The sequence below is a fragment of the Zootoca vivipara genome, chromosome Z, assembly GCF_963506605.1.
Source record: "Zootoca vivipara chromosome Z, rZooViv1.1, whole genome shotgun sequence".
Classification (NCBI taxonomy): Eukaryota; Metazoa; Chordata; class Lepidosauria; order Squamata; family Lacertidae; genus Zootoca; species Zootoca vivipara.
Genome location: NC_083294.1, coordinates 9,500,441 through 9,525,663, shown reverse-complemented (window position 1 = coordinate 9,525,663; position 25,223 = coordinate 9,500,441). Strand labels below are relative to the sequence as shown.

Here is a 25,223-nt window from a genome sequence, read left to right as displayed (position 1 = left end):
TAAAATCTAAACAATGTATCTTAAACGGTCTTGGTGAGCAAAAAGCTGCATGCTAGATCTTCTCTCCTGTCCCATCTTTACAACAACCCTGCAAGGTATGTTAGGCTGACCACAAGACTAGTAAGAACTTCAGCAGGTGCAGCCCGCCCTACTGTTGGGGGAAGGAGAGAGCTGCACCCTTTTGACTTCTGCCTGTCATGCCAGCTCTCCTCGTCTTAGTCCCCGCCCCACTCAGGCACACAAAGCTCCGCCCTTTTAGATAGGCCACGCCTACTGGGCGAGGCTTGTGAATTGAACCGCAAGCCACGCCCACCCCGAGAGTTCGATGGTTGGTTACCGTTGCGCGAAAAGCTGCGGGTAGGCTGCCCCGGTGCTGCTAAGCTCCATGCCTGCGGCGCCTCCCGCGTCTCATCCCTCCCGCTCTGGGACCGACCGGCACTCCGGCTCGGCTCGGCTGGTCGACTAGGCTCGCCGGCCAGCAACCCCTCGCTGAGGCACCCGGGCGCCCCACCCACATATCCCGCGCCGGCCAATCGCCGCCTCGGCTGCTCGCCTGCGCCACACCCCACGTAGGTACACTGACCAATCAGAAAGCCGTCCTCGCGGCATACCGAAGCACCTCGCAAGGCCGGCTCCTGCCTACTCAACCATTCAAGAAGCACCGCTGAAGGTTGGGGGTGGAACTCCCCCCAAAATCCCGCCTCCGCCAGACTCGGAAGCCAATCAACACCTTCTGAAGGACGCAGCGCACCCTGGGATTTGTAGTTCGCAGCGGGGCTGAGTTTCTTGCTTTCTCTCACGCGCTTAAAAGAGGCAGCTCCTTCGCGCCCGACCTCCCTAAATATTTAGGTGCATTTCGCGAGCATGTTAATTTGCCGGTAGCTGCATGTGCGCGCGCGCGCATGAAATCAAACAAATTGCAATATACAAATACCACAGATTGGATACATTTGTCCTGCTCCTCCACGATTGTTCCTGTGAATTAATACAATACAGATGTTGGGGTGTGGGGAACCCATGGCGCTCCAGATGTTATTGGGCTCCCAATTCCTATCAGAGCTCCCATCATCGCTAACCATTAACCCTGCTTCCTGGGCTCTGATAGGAGTCCCAACAACTAGAGGGTCACCGGCTCCCAGCCCTGAAGTTAATGCAGCAAGTAAACTCCTGAGTCTAATCATTGATCAATCTAGCTCAGTACTGTACACCAGTGGTTTTCCACCAGTGTGCGGTGGCACCCTGGGGTGACTTGAATAATGGTCAGAGGTGCCACACGGGCAACACTGGCCTCTGTCCCTCTTTCCTTCCCTCCCTCCACTGATGCCCTCTTGCATCTCTGCCTTCCAAAGGCTTGCAAAACTGTTTGTTGCAAGCTGTTCGTTGTTCTAAAAAGGTAGAAAACCTCTGGTCTACACTAACTGACTGACTAGCAGAGACTTTCCAAGGTTTCAGAGAGGGATTTTCTCCCTGCCAGGGAATGAAGAAGGGACTTTCTGCATGCAAGGCAGATGCTTCACTAATGAGCTATGGATATGTTTGGATAATAAGAAGACACTGTCCAGCATGGCCAATAGTCAGGGATGATGGGATTTGTAGTCCAGGAGCATCTGGAGTGTTATGTCGTGAGTGTGATTTCAGCTCTCCGTGAAGTCAGCTCAGAATAGTGATTCAGCATACTAGCAAGGAACTGCTAGGAGTCAAGTATAACAAGAACAGTCTTCTTTATTGCAGTAGGAATCTTGACTGAACTGGAGGGAAAGGGTGAGCTCCTTTTATACTCTCAGGAGCAGGGGTTGGAGAAAGGATACATTTAGATTTTGGCGGGAACCTATCAGAGTGAGGATCCAAATTGTGCTAACAAGTTAACCAATAGCAACTGTCACCGCACCCATTTGAATCGCCCAGGAGCGGGAAAGGTAGTTACAGGACTAGCAGAGAAACTCATGTACACAAATTAAACCAATACATAACATGGAGGACCATTGGTCTCCATCCTTGGGTTAGACCAGAGGTTTTCAACCTTTTTGGGTCCACGGCTCCCTTGACCAACTACATTCTTTCTGCAGCACGCCTGTGGGACTAAGGAGTGCAGTTATGTCACCCCCAGTTATGGCAGCCACTTGTCCCTTTTCGAACACCCTCCCTTGTGGAGCATTCCCTTAGCCTTCTCTCTCCACTCCTCTCCTTGGGAGTCTTCCGGGCAGCCACAGCTGCCGCCCCTGGTCTCTGAGCTGCCCCTCTGCCCCCTGTCCTCACACTGCCCCACAGGGGCCTGGGAAGCACCCTCTGGCCAACCCCAGAGGCACCATTCACCTGGGAAGCTTGTAGGCCAGGGCTGCTGCAACAAACAGCTGTGCAAACCTCTGGGAGGCAGAGACACGAGAGGGCATTAGAAGAAGGAGGGAAGGAAAGAGGGACAGAGGCCAGTGTTGCCCACAGCACCCGTGACCATTTTTCAAGGCACCCCAGGGTGCCATGGCACACTGGTGGAAAACCACTGGGTTAGACCATTCATGGAGACAGATCCATCAGTGGCCATTAGTCACAAAACTATGTCCAAAAGCTGTGCACCTGAAAACATTAGGAACTGGCGAAGCAGTGGAATTTGCTACCAAGGAGTGTGGTGGAGTCTCCTTCTTTGGAGGTCTTTAAGCAGAGGCTTGACAGGCATATGTCAAGAATGCTTTGATGGTGTTTCCTGCTTGGCAGGGGGTTGGACTGGATGGCCCTTGTGGTCTCTTCCAACTCTATGATTCTATGATTCTAAGCAACACAACAGGGGAAGGCTATTGCCCTTGTCTCCTACTTAGGTGCTTCCATACTCATCTAGTTGGCCCCAATGGGAAACAGCATGCCTGATTCGGAGGACAGCTGGCCTTGATTCAGCAATGGCTCTTTATCATCAACACAGTTAAGTTAGCAAATTAAATTAAAAAAAACAATACTAAGAATGTCACCATCCAAAAATCTATGCGTTTCTTTCTCCCCAAATTGTTGTTGTTTAGTTGTTTAGTCGTGTCCGACTCTTCGTGACCCCATGGACCATAGCACGCCAGGCACTCCTGTCTTCCACTGCCTCCCGCAGTTTGGTCAAACTCATGTTCGTAGCCTCGAGAACACTGTCCAACCATCTCGTCCTCTGTCGTCCCCTTCTCCTAGCGCCCTCCATCTTTCCCAACATCAAGGTCTTTTCCAAGGATTCTTCTCTTCTCATGAGGTGGCCAAAGTATTGGAGCCTCAGCTTCACGATCTGTCCTTCTAGTGAGCACTCAGGGCTGATTTCCTTAAGAATGGATAGGTTTGATCTTCTTGCAGTCCATGGGACTCTCAAGAGTCTCCTCCAGCACCATAATTCAAAAACATCAATTCTTCGGCGATCAGCCTTCTTGATGGTCCAGCTCTCACTTCCATACATCACTACTGGGAAAACCATAGCTTGAACTAGACGGACCTTTGTCGGCAAGGTGATGTCTCTGCTTTTTAAGATGCTGTCTAGGTTTGTCATTGCTTTTCTCCCAAGAAGCAGGCGTCTTTTAATTTCGTGACTGCAAATAGCACGTTGCATTTCTCTTCACTGGAGAGGGAAACGAGAAGAGGGCCCCCATGCACACAGTGGAAATTCCTAAGAGGCACAGAAGTGTTTCCATATGTGAGACTTTCAAGAAGAGGACGGGTTGAGAAAGGGAAGTGATGGGGAGTGTGATTCAAGGAAGAGAGAGATGTTAATTAAAACACATCTCTGCTGCATAAATCTGAGGGATTTCCCCCACCCCCCAACTTCACTTTTTCAATATAGATAAAAGGTTACAATTGGGGGCGAAGAGAGAGAAAAAGAGCATTTAAAAATTCCTGGGAATGGCAGCTTAGCAGCTTTCCTAGATGCAAGCTGCTTCAGTAGAAACCTCAAAAAGGCAAGAGTCCTTGTTTAAAAGAGTCGTCCCCTGCCAAGCCCCCAAGTGGGAGAGAAGTTTAAACTCTGCAGTGATGCAGGAAATTCAACAAGGAAAAAAGCAAATAGACTGCAGTCAGATTACCCTTAAAACACACATACAGAGTTAGAAAGACAAAAAGCCTGAGACTTCTGGCGAGGCAAAGTGGCGAGCACCACAGCCGCTCCTGAGGACTGCCAGCACCAACTGGTCCCCATGCCGCCGCTGCGATCAGGGGAGGGGGGAACCAGGGGTGCCCAACATGACAACCAGGGAGGCCGTGCGGAACTGGGAACACCTCACCAATGGCTCTGCAGAGTTCCACCAATGGCCCAGAGGCCTCTGGAGCTGAACAGAAAATAAAAAGACAGAAACCTGGCAAGCCAAAGGTGTACACTGTCTAAAAGACTTCTACAAAAACAAAAACCCATACCAACACAAGAAACACAAGACAAACTAGGGGACACCTGAAAACCTTGGCTAACATACCATCAACTACATGCCTTCTAAAAGTAGAAATAAATCTACCAGAGTTCATTTATACAATGTATAGTGGTGCAAAACGTCAAGCCATGTGTTCAAGATAGGCGTCAAAGGTCAGACTCACAATGGTTATTCAAAGGTTTAAACAGAAGTCTGTTACTTTAGTCCCCCACTATAGTCCCCCCCCCACCCTTACCTGGGAGTAAGGCCCACTGAACTCAGTGCAGCCTTCTTCCGAGTAAACACTTAGTTATTTACTAGATGCAAGTGAGATTGGCTAGGCGCTGGGGTGCATTTAATCCCACACCTTGCAGAGCCGGGCAATGCTGCTGATGAGCCCTGCACCCCTCAGCAACATCTGAAGGCCTTGATCCGCTAGGCGCTGGGGTGGATTGCACCCTGCACCTTTTAGAGCATAGCTGCCAAGTCTCCCATTGAAAAATCCGGGATCAGCAGTGGCACGGCACCGGAAGTCGCTTCTACGCATGTCTGGACATGCGTAGAGGCAACTTCTGGTGCCGGCGATGCCCGATTTCTGTGCCCAGACATGGGCAGAGCGACACCCGAAATCGGTTCTGCGCATGTCCAGACATGCGCAGAAGGAGCCTCCCTGGCAGGTAAGAAATCGGGGGAATTAACGGGATTTTTTTCTATTCGGCTAACAGCGGGAAATGGATTAAAATCCGGGGGTTTCCCGCGAAAAACGGGAGACTTGGCAGCAATGTTGCAGAGTCAGGCCCAGGCTGCCACCGGGCCCAGCACTGGCAGCAGCAACAAGCAGCTCCAGCCCGCCCAGCCCTACCCATTGCCACCCCACTACCGCAGTTACCTGACCGCAGTCAACCAATCAGGATTCCGCCCCTTCCCTTCTCACTATCCCTGTCCTTTTTCTGTGGCCTCCCATTTATCTGTGACCCCCCCCCCCCGGAATATCCTAGGGCTCCCAGAGCCCCCAGTTGTGAAACAATGCTCTAGGCTACTTTCCCACCTCAGCCGTACGACGCCCTGAGCAAGCCCAAAATTTGGCGCTCCTCAATGAATCTTCTCATTGATGGATCTTCTCGATTCTGCGCCCCCCCCCAGCTCGGCACCTTGTGCGGAGGAAGTGCCTGTAGGATCCTAAATCTGGCGCTGCCCCCTCTCCGCAGGCCACACCACACAGCCCCATTGAGACTAACAGACATGATTAACTTGGGCCCATTCACTCTCCCAGTACGTTTCCGAGCACAATTCAAAGTGTTGGTGCTGACCTTTAAAGCCCTAAATGGCCTCGGTCCAGTATACCTGAAGGAGCGTCTCCACCTCCATCATTCTGCCCGGACACTGAGGTCCAGCACCGAGGGCCTTCTGGCGGTTCCCTCGTTGCGAGAAGCCAAGTTGCAGGGAACTAGACAGAGGGCCTTCTCGGTGGTGGCACCTGCCCTGTGGAACGCCCTCCCATCAGATGTCAAAGAGAAAAACAGCTACCAGACTTTTAGAAGACATCTGAAGGCAGCCCTGTTCAGGGAGGCTTTTAATGTTTAATAGATTACTGTGTTTTATTTTTCTGTTGGAAGCCACCCAGAGTGGCTGGGAAAACCCAGCCAGATGGGCGGGGTATAAATAAATAATTTATTATTATTATTATTATTATTATTATTATTATTATTATTATCTCCCCCAATATATATCCTAGCCAGCACTCGCTGCCTGAGGGGACCACATCACTTTGTCATAATGCAGGTGTGGCCCTCCAGTTGCTGCTGAACTGCTATTCCCATCAGCCTCGTCCAGCATGGCCCATGGCCAAGGACAGTGGGAGCTGGGAGGTCAAGCATTCCCCACACGCAGCCTAATGGAAGGGCCAGATATTATGCATAGGAGCAGATATTATGCATAGGAACAGCTCACTTATTTGGAAGAATGAACAGTCAGCGATACTGTTGTGGCAAGTTCTGAATTGGCTCATTTGACTTTCGGTGCCGTGTCCTTTGCTGACTATTATTTTGGTACAGGGGACACAATGTGTCTCTGTGCAGAGGCGCACTGCACCCCTGCTGCAAACTAGGAATAGGTAGATCAGCCTACTTCTGTTTCATGTCAGTTTTTGTTTCAAGTCAGTCCTTTTCCTCCTGTTTTCTGTATTTTTTTAAGCACACTAAAAATCCACATTTCAACCATACACACTTTCTGCATGTCCGTTTCACTAAAAACACGCCTTGTATATGCATCCCTGCCCACAAATAATGCTTTTTTACTGGTTTTCTACGAATTTCCCCCTAAGATATGCATTTCTGAAAACAATGTTTCACTGCAAAATATACCTTTCCAAGAGCATGTTTTCAACCAAAACTGCATCACAGAATTCAGACAAGAATATAGTCTGATTGATAATTGAGCTCTGGTTTGAATGCAAGTATTGGAACTGTGGATTAGGTTTGCTTTCTTGAAAATGTGATCTGAACAACATTCTGAATAACGGCCAGGGACTTTGCCAGTTCAATCTGCCAATTAGTCACAGAATTCAGCCTGCTGTTCTGGAACTACAGCTTTGCTTAACTCCAAATATTTAGCTCCATTGACACATCTATTACCACCAAAATAAAGAGAGAGGGAGAGGGAGAGATTTCAACCACTGTTGCTCATTTCCCAGAAAAAAGTGGGGGGGGGCACACATGCTTTTAAAGAAACAAAGCAAACTGCAGCTCAGAAATCTCACTCTCTGTCTCAGGAAGTTTCTATTTCCAGACACAGCAAAAGTATTTCTTCCTCCTCATCTTCTTAGTCTTTGTTGTCTTCTTCCCCCTCCCCTCAACAACCAGGAATAAAAAAATAAACACAAAACTCTTGTAGCCAAGAAAGACCAACCACTCTGTAGTGCCCTCTTGTGGCCCCGCAATGGAATTGCAGACTCTGGCACACCCAAAGCCTTGACTGGCAGTTGATAGGGTTCTTCCCCAAGCTATGGGTTTAAAATATATGTCTATACCACACACACACACACACACACACACACACACACACACACACACACAGCATCCATATAAGCTTGTACCAAAATTCCCTACCCCTTGCACTTTTCAGAAATAGTGGAAATGCCTTGGAAAGGGGTTGCAGAAGAAGCAAAAGAAAAAAGAAAACAAAATCACAGCCTGAAATGCAATATTGGCGGGGGGGGGGGGGAGATATCTTGCTAAAGGCTTCCTTCCTTACCTCATGCTGTCAGCATTTCTTGCCCATTTAGCATGAACAAGAGGGTGGGGAGGGGAGAGAGAGGCTAATTTTTCAAAAATGAGAAGGAAGGCTATAAGAAATGGGGAAGAGTTAAGCCTGAATGACGCACATTCTTCAGCTTTGACGCTACCAAGTTTAAAAATACGAGATCCCAATTTTTCAACAACCAGAGAGAGTTCTCCCTGCCCTCTCCTTAGCCCAAGTCAGGGCAATCCACAATGCAGCAGTGAAGGAAACCACATCTCAAAGGAATGGTAGCAAAGCTCAGAAGCCCAGCCCGGCTCTGAAAATCCTGGCTGCACACCAAGAACACACTGGCAAAGAAGGGAGAGGGGAGAAATTCAGTTCAGTTTGCATTTAAAGGCGAACCTGTCTAATTGACACTTTCTGAAACTATCCACGAACTGAAACACAAACATTTTTCAAATTTCGCACTTCACCTAATGTTGCAGTGAGGTTCTCCAGCCAAGTAATATGTGCAAATATGCATAACGTGTGCATAAAAGGGCACACTTTGTGAAAATAGCATACATAAATGCATCACACTACAGGAAATTTGCTTCGCAAAAGCTTGTATTTTGTGCAAATTTGCATACAAATGGGCATATTGCAAGACATGTGCATGAAAATGCTGATGAATTTTTCATGAATACCTTTAAAAATAACAATAATAATAACTGGAAACTGATGTGGAAATATGAAGAACTGAATTTAAGATTAGAAAAATAAGAAGCAGAGAGAAACTGAAATTACGCCCACCAATTCCTACACACATTTGCAAATAAATGAGGCCCCTCACCTCATCCTAGTAAATTCATACGGTTTTTAGCCAATTACTGTGGCATCAGGATACAAAAAGAAGTTTTGAAGAAATAAGCATAATTTGTTTTTAATCATCCTTGCAGATAAGCCTACAAAGTTACTAGCCTGCATATTTTGGGGGGGGGGGGGTAACCATCTTGCTAAAAAGGATCCCTACTTCCTCAGTGGCCAACAAGCATATATTGGTACACTCTAGACTGTCAATATTTTGCAAGAGGGATTCAAGCCCACAAGGGAAATTTAGACTTGCACAATTAAGGTGGATTAAAACCTTCTGTTGCTAGCAGAAATCCAACTTTAAAAAAATAAATAAACCAGACTGTTTGCAGTTAGGAAAGTGACAGGAAAATGCACTGTAAAGTGTGGGATGGAAAAATAATTAAAGAGAAGACTTATTAACCACCAAACAAGCAAATCAGAATGAATGGATATAATCTAACCACTATGTAAGCTTTGTGTAAGAGAATCATGATGAATGCTCAATAAAAATGTCATCTGGAGGAGCCCATAGGCCGGGTACTAACCTCTTAGAAGGCTAGTAAAACAAAAAGGCCAAGTGGACTGGTGGAAGAGGAAGACATTGATCTATCTCTTCTCTGTCTGCCTGTTGCATTTCCAGGCTGTTTGTAGAGCAAAAGGCTTTCCTTCCTTTGTAGCTGGCACAGAAACCAAGAAGGTTGGTGGAAGAGGGATGGGGCTTGGACTCTTGCCTGCAGGAAATTCCTGATCACCTACTTGTACCAGGCAAGCCGTTAAGCACAAAAAAGAATAAAATTTATTTATAAAATACTGAAGTCCATTAAAAAGCTGGGTGGAGAGAAAAGGAACCACAGATTGTTGATTAGGAATTTTGCAAGTTGCTCTGCAATTCAAAATATAATTGAACCCTCTAGTACAGTAAAATGATCACCAGAGTCATCTCAGAAAGGGGTGTTCCCTCCTGGGTGTGAGAAAAAGAGGGGTGAAAACTGAGACAGGAGCCAAAGAGCAACATTAATCAGGGACTTTCTAATTAAAGGAAATCTCTTGCTATTCCTGGTTACTCTAAGGGGGCTTTGTGGGGGATACCATCCCAGTTGTTTGTACCCCAGATCTATAACCTGTCCCCCTTGAGCTCTATAAAGTATGTGAAAACTCCAGCAGGGTGATTTCTAAGCATTAACTCACAGCAAGGATGGGAGATCTTTTTCAGCGCAAGGGCCACATTCCAGGGATAGGCAGGACCAGAAGCAAAAATGGCCGCAGCAAGGGATGTGAATTTTACCACTGTTCTGTAGGCTAGCTTGTGTGTGTCACAAGAGGATTCAGGGGAAATGTTTTAGGGTTCACCCTCAGTTCATGTGGAGCATCATCTAGGCCTATCGTGCCCCCCACACTGAACCAAAAGTGCAGCCATGGGTTGCTGTCTCCACAGAAGGGTGGAAGCAGATAATCCGGGTCTTTTGGGGAAGTTGGTCTGCTTCTGCATTCCTGACCTTCTGACTGAGGAACCTTTGATAATGCCCAGATCGCACACTGTTTAATTTCTTGTCCCTCCTGTGGCCCAAACAGAAATAACGGGTTAAGAGTAGACCATTGAAATTAAAAGTCCTGAGTTAGTCATGTCTATTGTTTTCAATGGTTCTACACTGAGTAGGCCTAGTACTGGATACAACCAAGTGGGATTTTAATTCCACTACAGATGTTATGCAGGTTACAACTGCCATGTTTGACTGCTTTGCAAAATGTCATGTAATTATTTTTATATACAATAAAGCTCTAATGCAGTAATCACACAGTCTGCATTTATTGCATTGCATCTCTTTCTAACCTCACAGCTAACATTAGTTAGATAGACAGAGACAGATATCAACACACACATACACATGTGTACACACACACACACACACACACACACACACCCATCTTGGGATAACAAATCATGCATCTGATAGTGGACTTTAAAGTTAAGTCACGGGTGGTGATTTCTACATGACAAACTCCTCTGAACAGAACACTTCTCAGTCTCCACTGATTCTGCTACATCTGTGCAGCAGCTGTGATATGATCATGCAGTCATTTCAGCGCAAAAAAGGTAAAGGTAAAGGGACCCCTGACCATTAGGTCCAGTCGTGACCGACTCTGGGGTTGCGCACTCATCTCGCATTATTGGCCGAGGGAGCCGGCGTATAGTTTCCAGGTCATGTGGCCAGCATGACAAAGCCACTTCTGGTAAACTAGAGCAGCACACGGAAACACCGTTTACCTTCCCGCTGTAGCGGTTCCTATTTATCTACTTGCATTTTGATGTGCTTTTGAACTGCTAGGTTGGCAGGAGCTGGGACCGAGCAACAGGAGCTCACCCCGCCACAGGGATTCGAACCGCTGACCTTCTGATCACCAAGCCCTAGGCTCAGTGGTTTAACCCACAGAGCCACCTGGGTCCAGCGCAAAGATACAGTCAAATTGCCAATCCCCAGAACAGCTTGCAGTTGCATCTCTGCCTGATGTTCAGGAACACAGGAAGCTACTTCAGTCGACTCAAACTATTGGTCCATTCAGTCCAGCATTGTCTACTCTGACTGGCAGCAGTTCTCTGGAATCTCAGGCAGAGGTTTTCCCCATCCTCTGTTCAGCAGTGCTGTCAGAGCTGGAGTTTAGGGCAGAGGTCCAGGGCTCTGCTCAGCAGAAGAGGCCCCCCAATGCAGCAGGTTTTGAGGCAAGTGACCCTGTACTTTGCCCTTTAGAGAGGCAGGGAGCCCATTTACGACAATTAAGTCCAATTAACATAGGAACCTTCTGCATGCAAAAACAACAACAACATGTCCTCTGCCAGAGAGTCCCTTCTTTCTCAGCTAGGCCCCTTTCCAATCAGGAAATAGTATTTCATGCAGAAACAGAGGCCTCCTTTGAGGGCGATTCTTGCTCCTATGTGTTCAAAAAGTGAAACCTTTTCGGGAGAAAAAGAGTAACAGTGAGCATCTAATTTTAATTAAAGGTGTGATGTTTCCTCCACACTACACCTCATCACATTGACGGAAATCAAATATTTACATATGCAAACCAATTCAGATAAAAATGTGGCCTAGAAATCAATTAAAAGAGTTGTCACAACATTTTTTTTATAAAAAGAAATGGGGACAAGGATGATAATAGCAAAGCCATCAAGAGACCTGGCATACAGAGCTGAGGAAAATGTTAAAATCCACTTTCATCAGTCGCCAGCTTTTAAAGACCTCAAAGCAATATTGCAGCAAAGGAACCCAACATTGTCACCATCATGGCTAAGGCTGTAATTTCCAAGAAATTCCTACAGGCACATGCCAAAACCATGAGGAACCTAAAACGAAGGGTATTTCTGTCTAGTCCTATGAAAAACAAGCCCAAGAAGAATAAAGGGAAGAGGGGGAAATCTAGCCAAAGAAACATCACAGTTACATTAGGCTGTAGCACTGAACATAAATGCCATGTTAAATAGAAAGATAAGCCTTCTATTCGCCATCTCTTGACACAATCCTTGAATCTTTATTAGTTGCCAAGCAGACAGAAACCCAACAGGTGAAGGCTTTCTCATCTCCATGCTGGGCAAAGGCGCCCTTGCTGAATTTCTTTCTTGGCACATGACTGTTAAAGGCCTTCAAGAAATGGGGGGGGGGAGGCACCTGGAAATGAATAACAAATAGGCACAGGTGTACGGTATAGCAGTTTGAGCAACAACACCCAAACTGTGCGCCAAACCATATGAAAGAACAGTTTGGAGTGGGGTGGGGGGAGGCAAACTAATTCAATAGTGGAAGGTTCCACAGGGAATTTTCAATAGATCTGCTGATAGACTGTGGTCTATCTCCTCTCCCTTTTCATGGGTTTCTTCCAGAGAGCTTGTTTATTGAGTATCCATCCCAATTTGTTCGACCATAGAGGTTAGATGAAGTGGGGAAACCAAGGTTTGTTCATTGCATCCTCCAAAAATGCTCGTTCTCTCACATAATGCTAAGTCCACCCAACTGATTTGTTTTGTCCCTGCCATGGAAGAGAAGGGAGTGGGGCATGTTCCATGCTCATTCACAGTAAACCCCAATAAGCTGTGGTTTGCTACTATGTGCAAACTGGGCTGATAACTGATCTGTGCTTTAATACCCAGGGGGTGTACCCACTAATAGTTCTATTCGGGGTAGACCCATTGACTCTTTCTTGGGGTCATTACTTTCAATGGGCCTGCTCTGATTAGGTCTAATATTGCATACAACTCCAGGTGGGTGGGTAGAGGGGGCTTAGTAATGGTTTTTAATGACAGGGTGGGAGGTCTAGATTGCAAACTCCCCTAAAACTGCATCAGCAGTTCTCTTGGAGAATTTCAGAGAAACATAGATAGGATAAATATTGTAAGAGGAGTCCTGCTTGATCTGATCAAAGCGTCCATCTTGGTCCAGTGTTCCATATCTTACACTGGCCGATCAGATGCCCTTAGGAAGCTCACAGTGAATGCAAGCAAACATTCATATTCTCCAGCAACAAGATAGTCAGGGGTTTAGAGCCTCATAGTGGATGTTCCATTCAGCCAACACAGCTAATAGCCATTGATAGCCTCTTCCTCCTCCTCCAGGAATTCATCTAATTCCCCTTTTAAAGCCATCTAACAGAGTGGCCTTCACAGCATCTTGTGGCAGCGAATTCATACATTAATTATGTATAGTATGAAGAAATACTTTCATTTGCCTGGCTTCAGCCCACTGCCAACCGATCAATTTCATTGCATGACCCTGATGGATATTTGATATATGTATGGCTATAGATTGATTGATTGATTGATTGATTGATAGATAGATACAGATACAGCTGTGCGAACATTCTCCACGCTGTGCAGAATTCTATAAAGTTGTATTCTTCTTTTTTGCTATATAAAACAGTCCCAAATTCAACGAATCTGTTGATAGGCGGGTGTTTTTTAATTTCTTACTGGAATGAGAAAGTTGGGGATGTGTGAGGCCATATTTACCATTCCCTATTAGTCTAAAATGCATCTCAAATCTTCTTATTTGTACTTTGGTTTAATAACTATGTTATTCTTATTTTTCTGGGGAGGGAGAGAGAGAGAGAGAGAGAGAGAGAGAGAGAGAGAGAGAGAGAGAGAGAGAGAGAGAGAGAGAGAGAGCTAGCTGTTGTACACAGTATTATGAGTGCAGCTGCATTCTGTATTTATATAACGGCATGACAGACACTGAACTGTCTTATATTCATCCCCAGTTCCAATAATCCCCAGCATGAGATTTGCATTTTTCTCCAACGCTGGATGCTGAATTGACAGCTTCATTGAGCTAGCTGCCGCAACCCAAAAAACACTTTCCTGGTTAGCCCCACCAGTTTGCATCCTTTCAATTTATATTTATATCAGTTTACTAGGGGATGCACCCCTGCTTTCTCTGCTTGCCAACCCTGTCACCCCACCAACCCATTCGTCAACTGTGTTTGCCCCACACCTGACAAACCCCCCTCCCTTTACACTTCACCCACCCTTTCACCGCTCCCCATACAGCTCATCCCAACCCATTTTAAAGGATGAGACATTGCACAGAGTGGCTTGCTAACCCACTTAGTGAAGCACCTCTCCCCCCTCTGTAAAAACCCTGCTGCCGCCACATTTAAAGGAGGGACGGTGCTTCACAGAGTGGCTTGCTAACCCTCTCTGTGGATTGATTTCCTCCTCTCCATTAAACTGCTCACCTGGCCACCTGCCACCATAGCTGCTCGCTGGCGCACTTGCCTGCCATTTATCATGCTTGAGTTGGGATGGCCACCTATTGGTCACAACACAAACTCCAATATGACAACAGCATTACATTTTTATGTCTTTAGGAAGATATGTCAAGTTCAGGCCATTCTGCCCCAGGGTGCATCACTTTGAACCCCAACATTTGGAGTGCCCCCCCTCATTGTAGGATGAACAAATGACAAACAGAAAGATGCATAAACACTCTGCAAGCAAATCAGGAAAGATGCAGGATTAATGCTCAAAGTAGTAGAATCACTCCGTAAACGAAACAGAACAAGTGTGTGATAAAGATCAGACAAATTCTAACCACCACACAAGCTTTGTGCAAGCAAATCAGGATGAATGCAGGTCATCTGGAGAAGTGCTTCCTTTATTTCAACTTAATTTACCAGATTAAAAAATTCCTTTAGTAGCACCTTAAAGACCAACTAAGTTTTTATTTTGGTATGAGCTTTCGTGTGCACGCACACTTCTTCAGATACACAGGTTGCCCCAAGCCCAGTTTTACCAGGTTGCTCCAAGCCCATTTTTAAGACATCCTTCTGGAACAATTGGCTTGGGTTAAAGCCAATTAAACTACAATAGACAAATGATTTGGAAGGGACATTTTTAGGCCCCCCAAGTCATATTCAAATGTCTCTTGCGGGGTAGTAGAATGTCCTAGAATAAATCAATTGTGATGTTAAAAGAAAGGGACTCAAGTCTCTTCTTCTGGATCCATTTTTATAGGAACATTCCCCCCCCCCACCTCAAACACATTACACTGAACAATAGCCAACCACCATATGCAAGAGTACACCCATTAAAATGAATGGACATAACTTACTCAAGTCCATTGACTTCATTGGATCTCCTGCAAGGATTACAGTACTAATGTTGGATATCACCTATTGTGCGGTTGGCAATTTCCGATAAAAGGGATGAGGAAGCTGTGGTCCTCTAGATGTTGTTGTACTACAACTCTCATCATCCTTCATTAAAGACCATGGTGGGTGGGGCTGATGGGAATTGGAGTCCCACAACATATGGTAAAGCCTCAGATACTTGATGTAGAATATCTAGGTTGTAGGTCTACTCCTGTGTAAATTCTCCAATGAAAAGTGCACTCTGGGCATGATTTCACCACATATCATTGGGAGGAGGTTTAATGTTTATTTAGGGCCAGGGAGTTAATCTCTCAATGGATTAAAACATTTTACCCTCAGGGAACACTTTCTATATTGGCAAGCCTCCAAAACAAGCAAATTAACACCTCTGTCATGGAGCTGGTTCTGAGGTACAGGATTCTGGAACATGTTCTACGGTGCACATCTCATAGGAAGCTAGCTGCCTTATGGTCTGACTCAGTGTAAGGCAGACTCCTGCATGAATTAACCCTTTATTCAGAACCATGAGGACTAGAATCCTATTGTATGTTTATGAGAAGAGCCATAGTTCAGCGGCAGAGCACATGCTTTGCATGCAGAAGGTCTCAGGTTCAATCCCTGGCATCTTCAGATAGGACTGGGAGAAACCCCTGCCTCAGTACCCCAGAGAGCTGCTGACAGTTAGTGTAGACAACACTGAGATATACCTAGTCCAGGCATCCCCAAAATGCGGCCCTCCAGATGTTTTGGCCTACAACTCCTATGATCCCTAGCTAACAGGACCAGTGGTCAGGGATGATGGGAATTGTAGTCCAAAACAGCTGGAGGGCCAAAGTTTGGGGATGCCTGACCTAGTCAGATTATTGGCCTGTCTAAGAGCAGCTACTTCTCTTACTAGTCTGGTAGACACACATAAGGAGGAACTGCGGGCAGGCAAGTGAATGGACTAGAGGAAGAAATGTAGGGCTCCATCACTGCTATGGTCCCAGAACCTAGTAGCAATCCAGACTCAGAGGCACCAGCTAGGGAGCTGGACCAAGCTCAGGGCTCTGAGCTGGCTGCTGTAGATCAGAAGACCACTGTGCCTGAGGCTGCCGGACAGCCCCTTGGGAGGATGTCCCATACCATACAGGGCGTGTCGGTTCAGAGGCAAGACCCTCACAGTTGCCATCTCCTAAGCTTGAGTAATGCAATGCCTCCCACTGTACCTCACCTGTCCAACAACACATGGCACATATCATTCAAGAGGCTATGGGATGGAGGAGGAGGAGTGCCCATCTCCAGGGCAGAAGGTTGGCCCTTTAAAACTCTGGAGTTCTCCACAAGGGTTTTAAAGGTTCCCATCTGGAGCAAGTTGCTTACTCAGTGCCCTCTGTGATCCTGCAATCCCTAGCTAGCCTTACAGATCTGATATTGACCATCCCTGCTCCACAACTGCCACAGAAACCATGTGGGCAGCCAGGGGATAGAAGCTTCCTCCTCCTTGCCTACCGTAGCACAGAAATGCAGAATGCCAGTAGTTCTAGTGAGCTTACTTACAAGCATGGGTGTAGCCAGGGAGGATGGAAGGGGCAGCTGCCTCCCCCCCAAAAAAATCTAGTAAAAAAATAAAAATACTTAACTAACCAATCTCGTCAAAGATAGCTCAGTTCTGCCCCCCCTCCACATGAGCCTGCCCCCTAACATAAATCCTGGCTACACCCATGCTTACAAAGTGCCCTTCCAGCAGGCATCCCCAAACTGTGGCCCTCCAGATGTTTCGGCCTACAACTCCCATGATCCCTAGCTAGCAGGACCAGTGGTCAGGGAGGATGGGAACTGTAGTCCAAAACATCTGGAGGGCTGAAGTTTGGGGGTGCCTTACAGCATTCTTGTGGTGGAGGCAAATGAGTTAGGGCAGAAAACACACTGCCTCACCAGCATAGTCAATGGTTCAGGATGATGGGAATTGTGGTCCCACAACATCTTGGGAGGGTGGGAGGAAACACCACCCCTGCCTTGTTATATTCAATCCAAGGGTGGCACTGGCTGTCAATTTCCTCCTCCTCACTCTCAGTGTGGCGCTTGTAGGGGCTCAGCAAGAAGGAGAATTAGGGCACAACCAGAATTACAGTAGTTGTCTCTGCTTTTCACTGGCTGCGACTCCACCTGTTATGGGGTCTGTCTCTGCCCATCACTGGCTCTGGCTCCACCTCCTGTTGGTCTCTTTGCTTTCTGCCCCACCAGTCCCAACAAGCACCAGTCACCACTGGGGGCTATATACAGTTCCTCATCCAGTTGTAGCTCCTCAGTAGAAATAAAAGTGCACTCTGCATGAACTTAGAAGCACACTTTCTGAGATCCCCGTCTCTCCCAGACTCAAAACTGGGGCACTTCTTTCTCCCACTGGCCTCGGTGTCTTTTTCCTTCTCTAAGCAGATCCCCTCCGAACTCAGACTCTGCTGTTTCCAATATGCACAAACGATATAGATTTATTTTGCACCGTATAAATAACTACAGCTACAGTACATAACAGCAGCTTCGAATGGGCCGCACAACAGACAAAAAGCCAATGTGTTAGTCCTATTCAGAGTAGACTCATTCAGATCAACGTGCGTGCCTAACTTAGGTTCGTTCATTTCAACGGGTCTACTTGGAGTAGAACTTAGTTGGAATACAATACAACGTCAGCAGAGCATTGAAGTGAACTGATCAAGAAAGCCAGGTGGGTGGGTTTTTTTTTTCTTGGAGGTGGGGTGTCTCCTTAATGCTGTCTACTTCCTGGGCCTGGTTCGGTTCTGTGAAGAGGAGAAAGCAGGGGTGGACTCGGCGGAGTGGGGAGACAACATCCCAACCCACGGGACCCCTTTTAGGATATTCTACTGCAGCAGGCGCTCTGACTCCTAGACCCCAACGTGGCAAAGCTCCGGCAACAACCACTCAATGCAGGTGTGTGAGGATCCAGACAGGATGGATCGTCCCTCCCCGATGGCTTACTGAGAGTCTAGAGACACCCCCCTCCCACCAAGAGATCCAGCCCGATGTTCCCAAAGCATCCGCCCCATAATAAAAATTTTGCTCCCTTACTTGTCGCCGTCGCTCTCGCATTCAAAGCTGACTCCTTTCCGCAGCAACGCGGCACGCCGGCTCCTCAGCTTAGTCAAGGGAGCCGCTTCCAACGCCATCGTCCATACCGCTCCGCCTCGAAAGCCCCGGGATCCTGCGTTGGTCCTGGCTGCTGGAGGAGATACCGGAGAGAGCTGGTCGGTCTCCCCGCTTTCTCTTTCTTTCGCTTTCTCCTCCCCACGAGCGGTTGGGTCCGCCCAGTTTTGGCGAGGGGCGCACGGAAGAAGTGGAGGAGGGGGAGGCAGAGAGAACGGCCGAAAAACTACGCCACCCCCGCCCTCGGCGCCGATGCTTTACCTGGCGCAAATCCAGTCTTTCATTTCGGGAGCGCCTGGAAGCTCAGTCTTCCCCATCTCAGGTCCCTGCGAAGCCAGGGGCTGGGGCTGGGGGGGAGGACAGGCGGTCTGCACATGTCCAGATGCACTGTGCTTTTTAATCGTGGCCTTTTAGGGCCTGTGTCTAAAGTATGTCAGGCAAGACGTTGTGTGTAAGAATTAAGTTGTTATGATTAAAAGTATGATTAAAAGTATGAACTGTGGCAGGAGTTTGGTAACTTGGTTGACCTTTAACAGAGGATATTAGATAAAAAAAATCCTTCAGTAGCACCTTAAAGACCAACTAAGTTTTATTAAAGACCAACTAAGTTTTATTAAAGACCAACTAAGTTTCATACCAAAATAAAAACTTAGTTGGTCTTTAAGGTGCTACTGAAGGATTTTTTTAAAAAAATTTTACTCAGACCAACACGGCTACCTACCTGTAACTAGAGAATATTAGAGCAATTGATGGAGGGTGGCGCTGTGGGTTAAACCACAGAGCCTAGGGCTTGCTGATCAGAAGGTCGGCGGTTCGAATCCCCACGACGGGGTGAGCTCCCGTTGCTTGGTTCCAGCTCCTGCCAACCTAGCGGTTCGAAAGCACGTCAAAATGCAAGTACCATAGATAAATAGGTACCACTCCGTGCGCTGCTCTGGTTCGCCAGAAGTGGCTTTGTCATGCTGGCCACATGACCTGGAAGCTGTATGCCGGCTCCCTTGGCCAGTAAAGCGAGATGAGCGCCACAACCTCAGAGTTTTCTGCGACTGGACCTTAAAGGTCAGGGGTCCCTTTACCTTTACTAATGCTATCTGTGGCTGGAAGCCGTCATGGCTATGTTCTCCCTTCACTGCTGGAGGCTGGATGCCTCAATACCAATTGCTGGGAATCACAAATGGGGAGAACATTTTTACGCTCAGGGTCTACGGTACTTCTGGGCTTCCCACTAGGATATCTGGTTGGCCACTAACAACAACAACAACAACAACAACAACAACAACAACAACAACAACAACAACAACAACTTTATTATACATATCCCACCCATCTGGCTGGGTTTCCCCAACCGCTCTGGGTGGCTTACAGCATATTAAAAACATAGTAAAATATCAAACATTAAAAACTTCCCAATTTCAGATGTCTTCTAAAAGTTATGTAATTCTTTATCTCTTTGACATTTGAAGGGAGGGCGTTTCATAGGGAGGAATTATTATTATCCCCAGGCGGCACTGTGGTTAAAACCACTGAGCCTAGGGCTTACTGATCAGAAGGTTGGTGGTTCGAATCCCTGTGACGGGGTGAGCTCCCGTTGCTTGGTCCCAGCTCCTGCCAACCTAGCAGTTCGAAAGCACGTCAAAATGCAAGTAGATAAATAGGAACCTCTACAGCGGGAAGGTAAATGGCGTTTCCATGTGCTGCTCTGGTTTCCCAGAAGCGACTTTGTCATGCTGGCCACATGACCTGGAAGCTATACGCTGGCTCCCTCGGCCAATAATGCGAGATGAGCGCGCAACCCCAGAGTCGGTCACGACTGGACCTAATGGTCAGGGGTCCCTTTACCTTTACCTTATGTCTGAACAAGACGCTGGACTAGATGGGCTTTTGGCCTGATCAAGTGGGACTCTTCTGATAAGCTGCCCTAAACCAAATCAGACCATTGGTCGGTCCATCTATATCTCTATTTTCTACAGCAGCTGTTGCCACAGGTGCCTTCCACAGGGTCCCTGCCAAAATTAAGTTTGAAAGAAATACTCCGCTGCATGCAGTATTGCTGGTTGCTGCACATGAAGGCTGATGAGCCCTGATATACAACACAGACTCTACAAACTGGCTGGTGCTGGGTGTCCTGGGCTTCAACAGGAGTTTCCAGACTCAGCTCCAACAGGAGATGCCGGGGATTCGACCAGGGAAGGGAACTTTTTGCATGCAAAGCATGCGCTCAGCCACTGAACTACATTTCATGAAGTGTTCGGATTTGTATACATTTTGTCTCCGCATAGAAATGTCACAGACCAACAGCTGCCTCTTCCATTTCATGGTATTTCGGTCCTGCTGCTTACAGTTTGGATTCTCTCTCCCCGCTCCCCCCTCTGTAGAGACAGGCCTAGTGTCTGCACTTGGCATTCCTGAGAAGATGCCAGGCTCCCTGGGGGCCACGGATGCATTGAAGCTTACCCAGGCCCCTGGTCCGGTTGGCTGGGTCTTGGGTTGCCTCTAGATTGTACTTTGCAGGAGGGATTCAAATGCATACCAGAAATATTAAAGTGGATTAAAGTGCTGCTAGTTACCAGCTGCTGTGAATATAGGTGGGGAAAGGACTATTGTGCTCATGTCCTGCTTGCAGGCTTCGCATGGGCATCTGTTTGGCCAGTGTGAGAAGAGGGTGCTGTTCTGATTTGTTTACATGGCACTTTGATGACAGCGAGATGATTTGCTCTGCCTTCATCCTGATTTGCTTACAACAGAGGTCAACACAGAAGCCATAGGACCTGCAAAGGCTTTCACTGGTGTACCTGGGCAGGTGCCCCAGACTCTGAGCTTTCTTTCTTTCTTCTTCTTCTTCTTTTTTGAAGCAAGTAACTCCTCCTCCTAGAAAGAAAGTTATGGAACAAAATGTGCAGGTGACCTTCTAAATGTTTTCTGTTAAATGAAACTGAGAGACTGAGAGGAGATATGATAGCCATCTTTAAATATCTCAAGAACTGTCACATGGGAGATGGAGCAAGCTTGTTTTCTCCTGCTCTGGAGGGTAGGACTTGATACAATGATTTCAAATTACAAGAAAGGAGGTTCCAGCTAAATATCAGGAAGAACTTTCTGACAGTAAAATCTGTTCAACAACTCTGCTTCATTGGAGGTTTTTAAGCAAAGGTTGGATGGCCATCTGTCATGGATACTTTAGCCTAGATTCCTGCATTGCAAGGGGTTGGACTAGGTGACCCTGGGGATCCCTTCCAACTCTATGATTCTATGAAAGTGAGTGTTTTCATATGCAGTTTTGACTAATGTACACTTTTATTTTATTTTTGCAATTTCCTTTAATACAATGCATTTGTTAGTATTTTTACGCACACTTTCCTCCAGCATCTACATTTTTGCACACATTGCTTGGTTAGAGAACTGCACTGCAAAATATGAATAAGTGCAAATCTTCAAGGATGGATCTTTCTACTAGATCTGACTTTTAGGATGGCTGTTTTCCCCTTCTCATATTGTTTCAGAAAGGGCCAAATTCAATAGATTTGGCTTTAAATCCATACTGGATCCAATTTTTCTCCCATTTCTACCTACAGCAGATCCCACCAAGAAAGTCTTCCACCGTTCGCATGCTACCACTTGGTCAAAAAGGAAGGATGGATGTGTTCCTTTAAGGATCAGAGCGGGCGGGAGAATGTAGCACCCACCCTCAGAAAGGAGCTGCATAATTCACAGTGGGTGCTCAGAAGGTAATTTCCCTGACAAGCTGATGGGGAAGGTAGCAGGCAGTCTGTAAATTAGGTCAGGAGTTAATTGGTAACAAGACTAGCATTAAAAAATATATATTATGAAAGAGTGTTCAATATAAATTGAAATCTACAATGCTATTGATTTCCAGGAGTTGGATTCAGACTAAGTATGTTTATTTATTTATATTTTTTCAAGGGCTGTAGAATACCACTTTGTGCACAAGTGGAGTGATCTCAAAGCCATTTCCACAGTCGTTAAACGTAGGCGGTAACAATATAGATTCATAAAATGCAATTTAAGCATCCCTAATGAAACAGTAGCAAAAGAACAAACACAAAATGGAGATTCAGGCAAAATCACCAGCACCACAACCCTCATTGTCATTTATAAATAACCTCCAGAGGCTTGAGAAATCAAACAGGTCTTCACCATGTGGCAAAATTCCACCTAGGCTTCCAGGAGTGTGAAGTCCCACAACTAGGGGGCGCCACATGGCGTGAGGTGGCGAGGATGATTATCTTTTGCTCCCTTGAAAGTACATAGAGCTGAAGGAGGACATTAGAAGAGGGACTCTCACTCCCACTTCCCCTTTCAGCTATATGTGCTTTTCAAGACTCTTACTTCTCCTGCATCTGTCTTTTACACAGATCCCTTGAAATCTCTCTCTCTCTCTCTCTCTCTCTCTCTCTCTCTCTCTCTCTCTCTCTCTCTCTCTCTGTGTGTGTGTGTGTGTAGGTGTGTGTGTGTTTCTTGCCTGGGGTTGCTGTTCCAGGGGGGGGGGGTGAAGGATGAGAAATGAGAAATGACCTGAGGCGATTCCCACAACACTTGCTCAAGTAAGAGCCAGTGTGGTGTAGTGGTTAAGAGCAGTAGACTCCTAATCTGGGGAACCGGGTTCGTGTCCCCGCTCCTCCACATGCAGCTGCTGGGTGGCCTTGGACTAGTCACACTTCTCTGTAGTCTCTCAGCCTCACTCGCCTCACAGAGTGTTTGTTGTGGGTGAGGAAGGGAAAGGAGAATGCTAGCCACTTTGAGACTCCTTCAGGGAGTGATAAAGTGGGATATCAAATCCAAAATAATAATACAGTAATCCTCCTCCTCCTCCTCCTCCTCAAAAATCCCATAAGGCCTAAGAGGCTTGGCGACCTTAGTGTTAATGTCAGCACAGCAAATGGAGCCAAGCAACATATAGCCAGCCAGTCCAGATATCTCAGGACAGTTATTATACACCATAGTTCTGACTCACTGGAAAAGACCCTGATGTTGGGAAAGATGGAGGGCACAAGGAGAAGGGGATGACAGAGGATGAGATGGTTGAACAGTGTTCTCGAAGCCACCAACATGAGCCTGACCAAGCTGTGGGAGGCAGTGGAAGACAGGAGTGCCTGGCATGCTCTGGCCCATGGGGTCACGAAGAGTCGCACATAACAACGACTAAACAACAACAAATAGTTCTGAAGTGCTCATTAATACACTGGTGTATTGCAGCAACAGCAATCTGCAGTAGCGTCAGCTTCTGAACCATTTTAACAAAGCCAACAGGAAACCCGTTTTCCCATGGGTTGCAGCACTGGTGGCCTTTCTCCACATTTGACATAAATGGCCACCATCCTTCAGAGGATGCTTCTGCTATATCCAGGACTTTGACTAGGATGGCTGGTACCCATTGGAAATATCTGTTATGTTCCATTTGTGGAAATTTCCACCACACATATTGGTTGGAACCACATAGTTGGAAGGGACCATGAGGGTCATCTAGTCCAACCCCCTGTAATGCAGGAATATTTCACCCAACGTGGGGCTTGAACCCACAACCCTGAGATTAACAGTCTCATGCTCCACCAACTGAGCCGTAGAGCGGAAAGCAGGGAGGCCAGGAGTAGGTGGAACCAGAGCAGACAGAACTGGAAGCAATGAGAGACAGAACTAGTGTTGTTTACAACCTCTTCCGCATGAGTTCTACAAGGCAACTACTACTACTACTACTTATTTATTTGTTTATTTATTTATTTATTTATTTATACCCCGCCCATCTGGCTGGGTTTCCCCAGCCACTCTGGGCGGCTTCCAACAAAATATTAAAATACAATAGTCTATTAAACATTAAAAGCTTCCCTAAGCAGGGCTGCCTTCAGTTATCTTCTAAAAGTCTGGTCCTTGTTTTTCTCTTTGACATCTGGTGAGAGGGTGACATCTTTGACATCTGGTGAGAGGAAAGGGCTTTGCTTTAGCGAGAGCAGCTCGGTCTCTGCTTGCTGGGGGCGGGGGCGGGAACACAGCTGTAACAAAAACACATCAAATAAATACAACAAAGTGGCTACCGGTAGTTAAGCAGTTAAGACAATGGAGCAGATACCCCCTTTCAGGCAAGATTTGACAGCTCACCACTTCACCCTATTGTTCTTCAGTGGGAGTTGTTAATGAGCATTCAGGGATCACATTAAGAGTTCTATTGGTGATTTAATGAGGGTGCAGAGGATTCAATTTGACTAAGGTGGCTCTGCAAGGCTAAAAGGAAGTGAATAAGAAAAAAAGGGGGACTGTAGCTTTGATAGACACAGTGATGTTTATAAAAAGCAGTGGTGTTCCAGTCTGCCCCTAAGTCATCACATCACTTTTTGTTGTTATTATCTCATCCCCAACTCTTGAGAGATATAGCCCAGGCACTAGCTTGGGGATTTCTTACCCTTCCACTGCATTGTGAGTTCTGCACGTTCTTTCCCCCTACAATCACTAAATCTCAATACAGAATGTTCTGGTGAGTGAGACTTACAAGAGCCTTACAAGAGTCAAGTCGAGGTCAGGCAAGATGGTTACACACACACTTATACACGGCCCCAAACACACATTTTTAATCTCTGTATTTGCATGTCTATTGATTACATTTAGGGAATGTAGTTTTATGGACAAGTGTTGAAAGTCTATTAAAAATGATTGAACTCTCTCTGTGTTTAGAGCAGGGGTTGAAAAACTCAGTCACATTTCTTTAGGGGTCATCTTTTGTGAGCCACATAACAGCAGTGCATAGGGCCAGGGCAAGTGGCAGAAGGAATTAGAGCTAAAGCTTTTCTCTTTCTGCCACCCCATTCTCTCTCTCTCTCTCTCTCTCTCTCTCTCTCTCTCTCTCTCTCTCTCTCTCTCTCTCTCTCTCTCTCATTCAGACACTGCCTTTTTCTCTTTCAGACACTCTCTTTCTTTCTCTTTCAAACACTGTTTTTTCAGACACCCCTTCCACCTTTCTCTCACCCTCTCACCCATTTCTTTCTCTCTCTTTCAGGCACTTTTTTCTCTTTT

At 46.6% G+C, this 25,223-nt stretch overlaps 1 protein-coding gene across 4 annotated transcripts in view; it reads right to left on the bottom strand.

Annotated features, from left to right (window-relative positions):
• Nucleotides 1–18,420, bottom strand: part of GARNL3 (GTPase activating Rap/RanGAP domain like 3) — a 104,696-nt gene extending 86,276 nt beyond the window's left edge. For 3 of the 4 annotated variants that reach the window (XM_035113396.2, XM_035113399.2, XM_035113398.2), the window contains exon 1: nt 18,129–18,420. In XM_035113396.2, the coding sequence (XP_034969287.1) occupies nt 18,129–18,226 (98 nt within the window). In that variant the 5' untranslated portion in view covers nt 18,227–18,420. Of the gene's footprint in view, nt 1–337; nt 533–18,128 lie in introns of those variants that run through there. The other variant, XM_035113397.2, reaches the window with a different exon arrangement.
• Nucleotides 18,421–25,223: the final 6,803 nt, after the last annotated feature.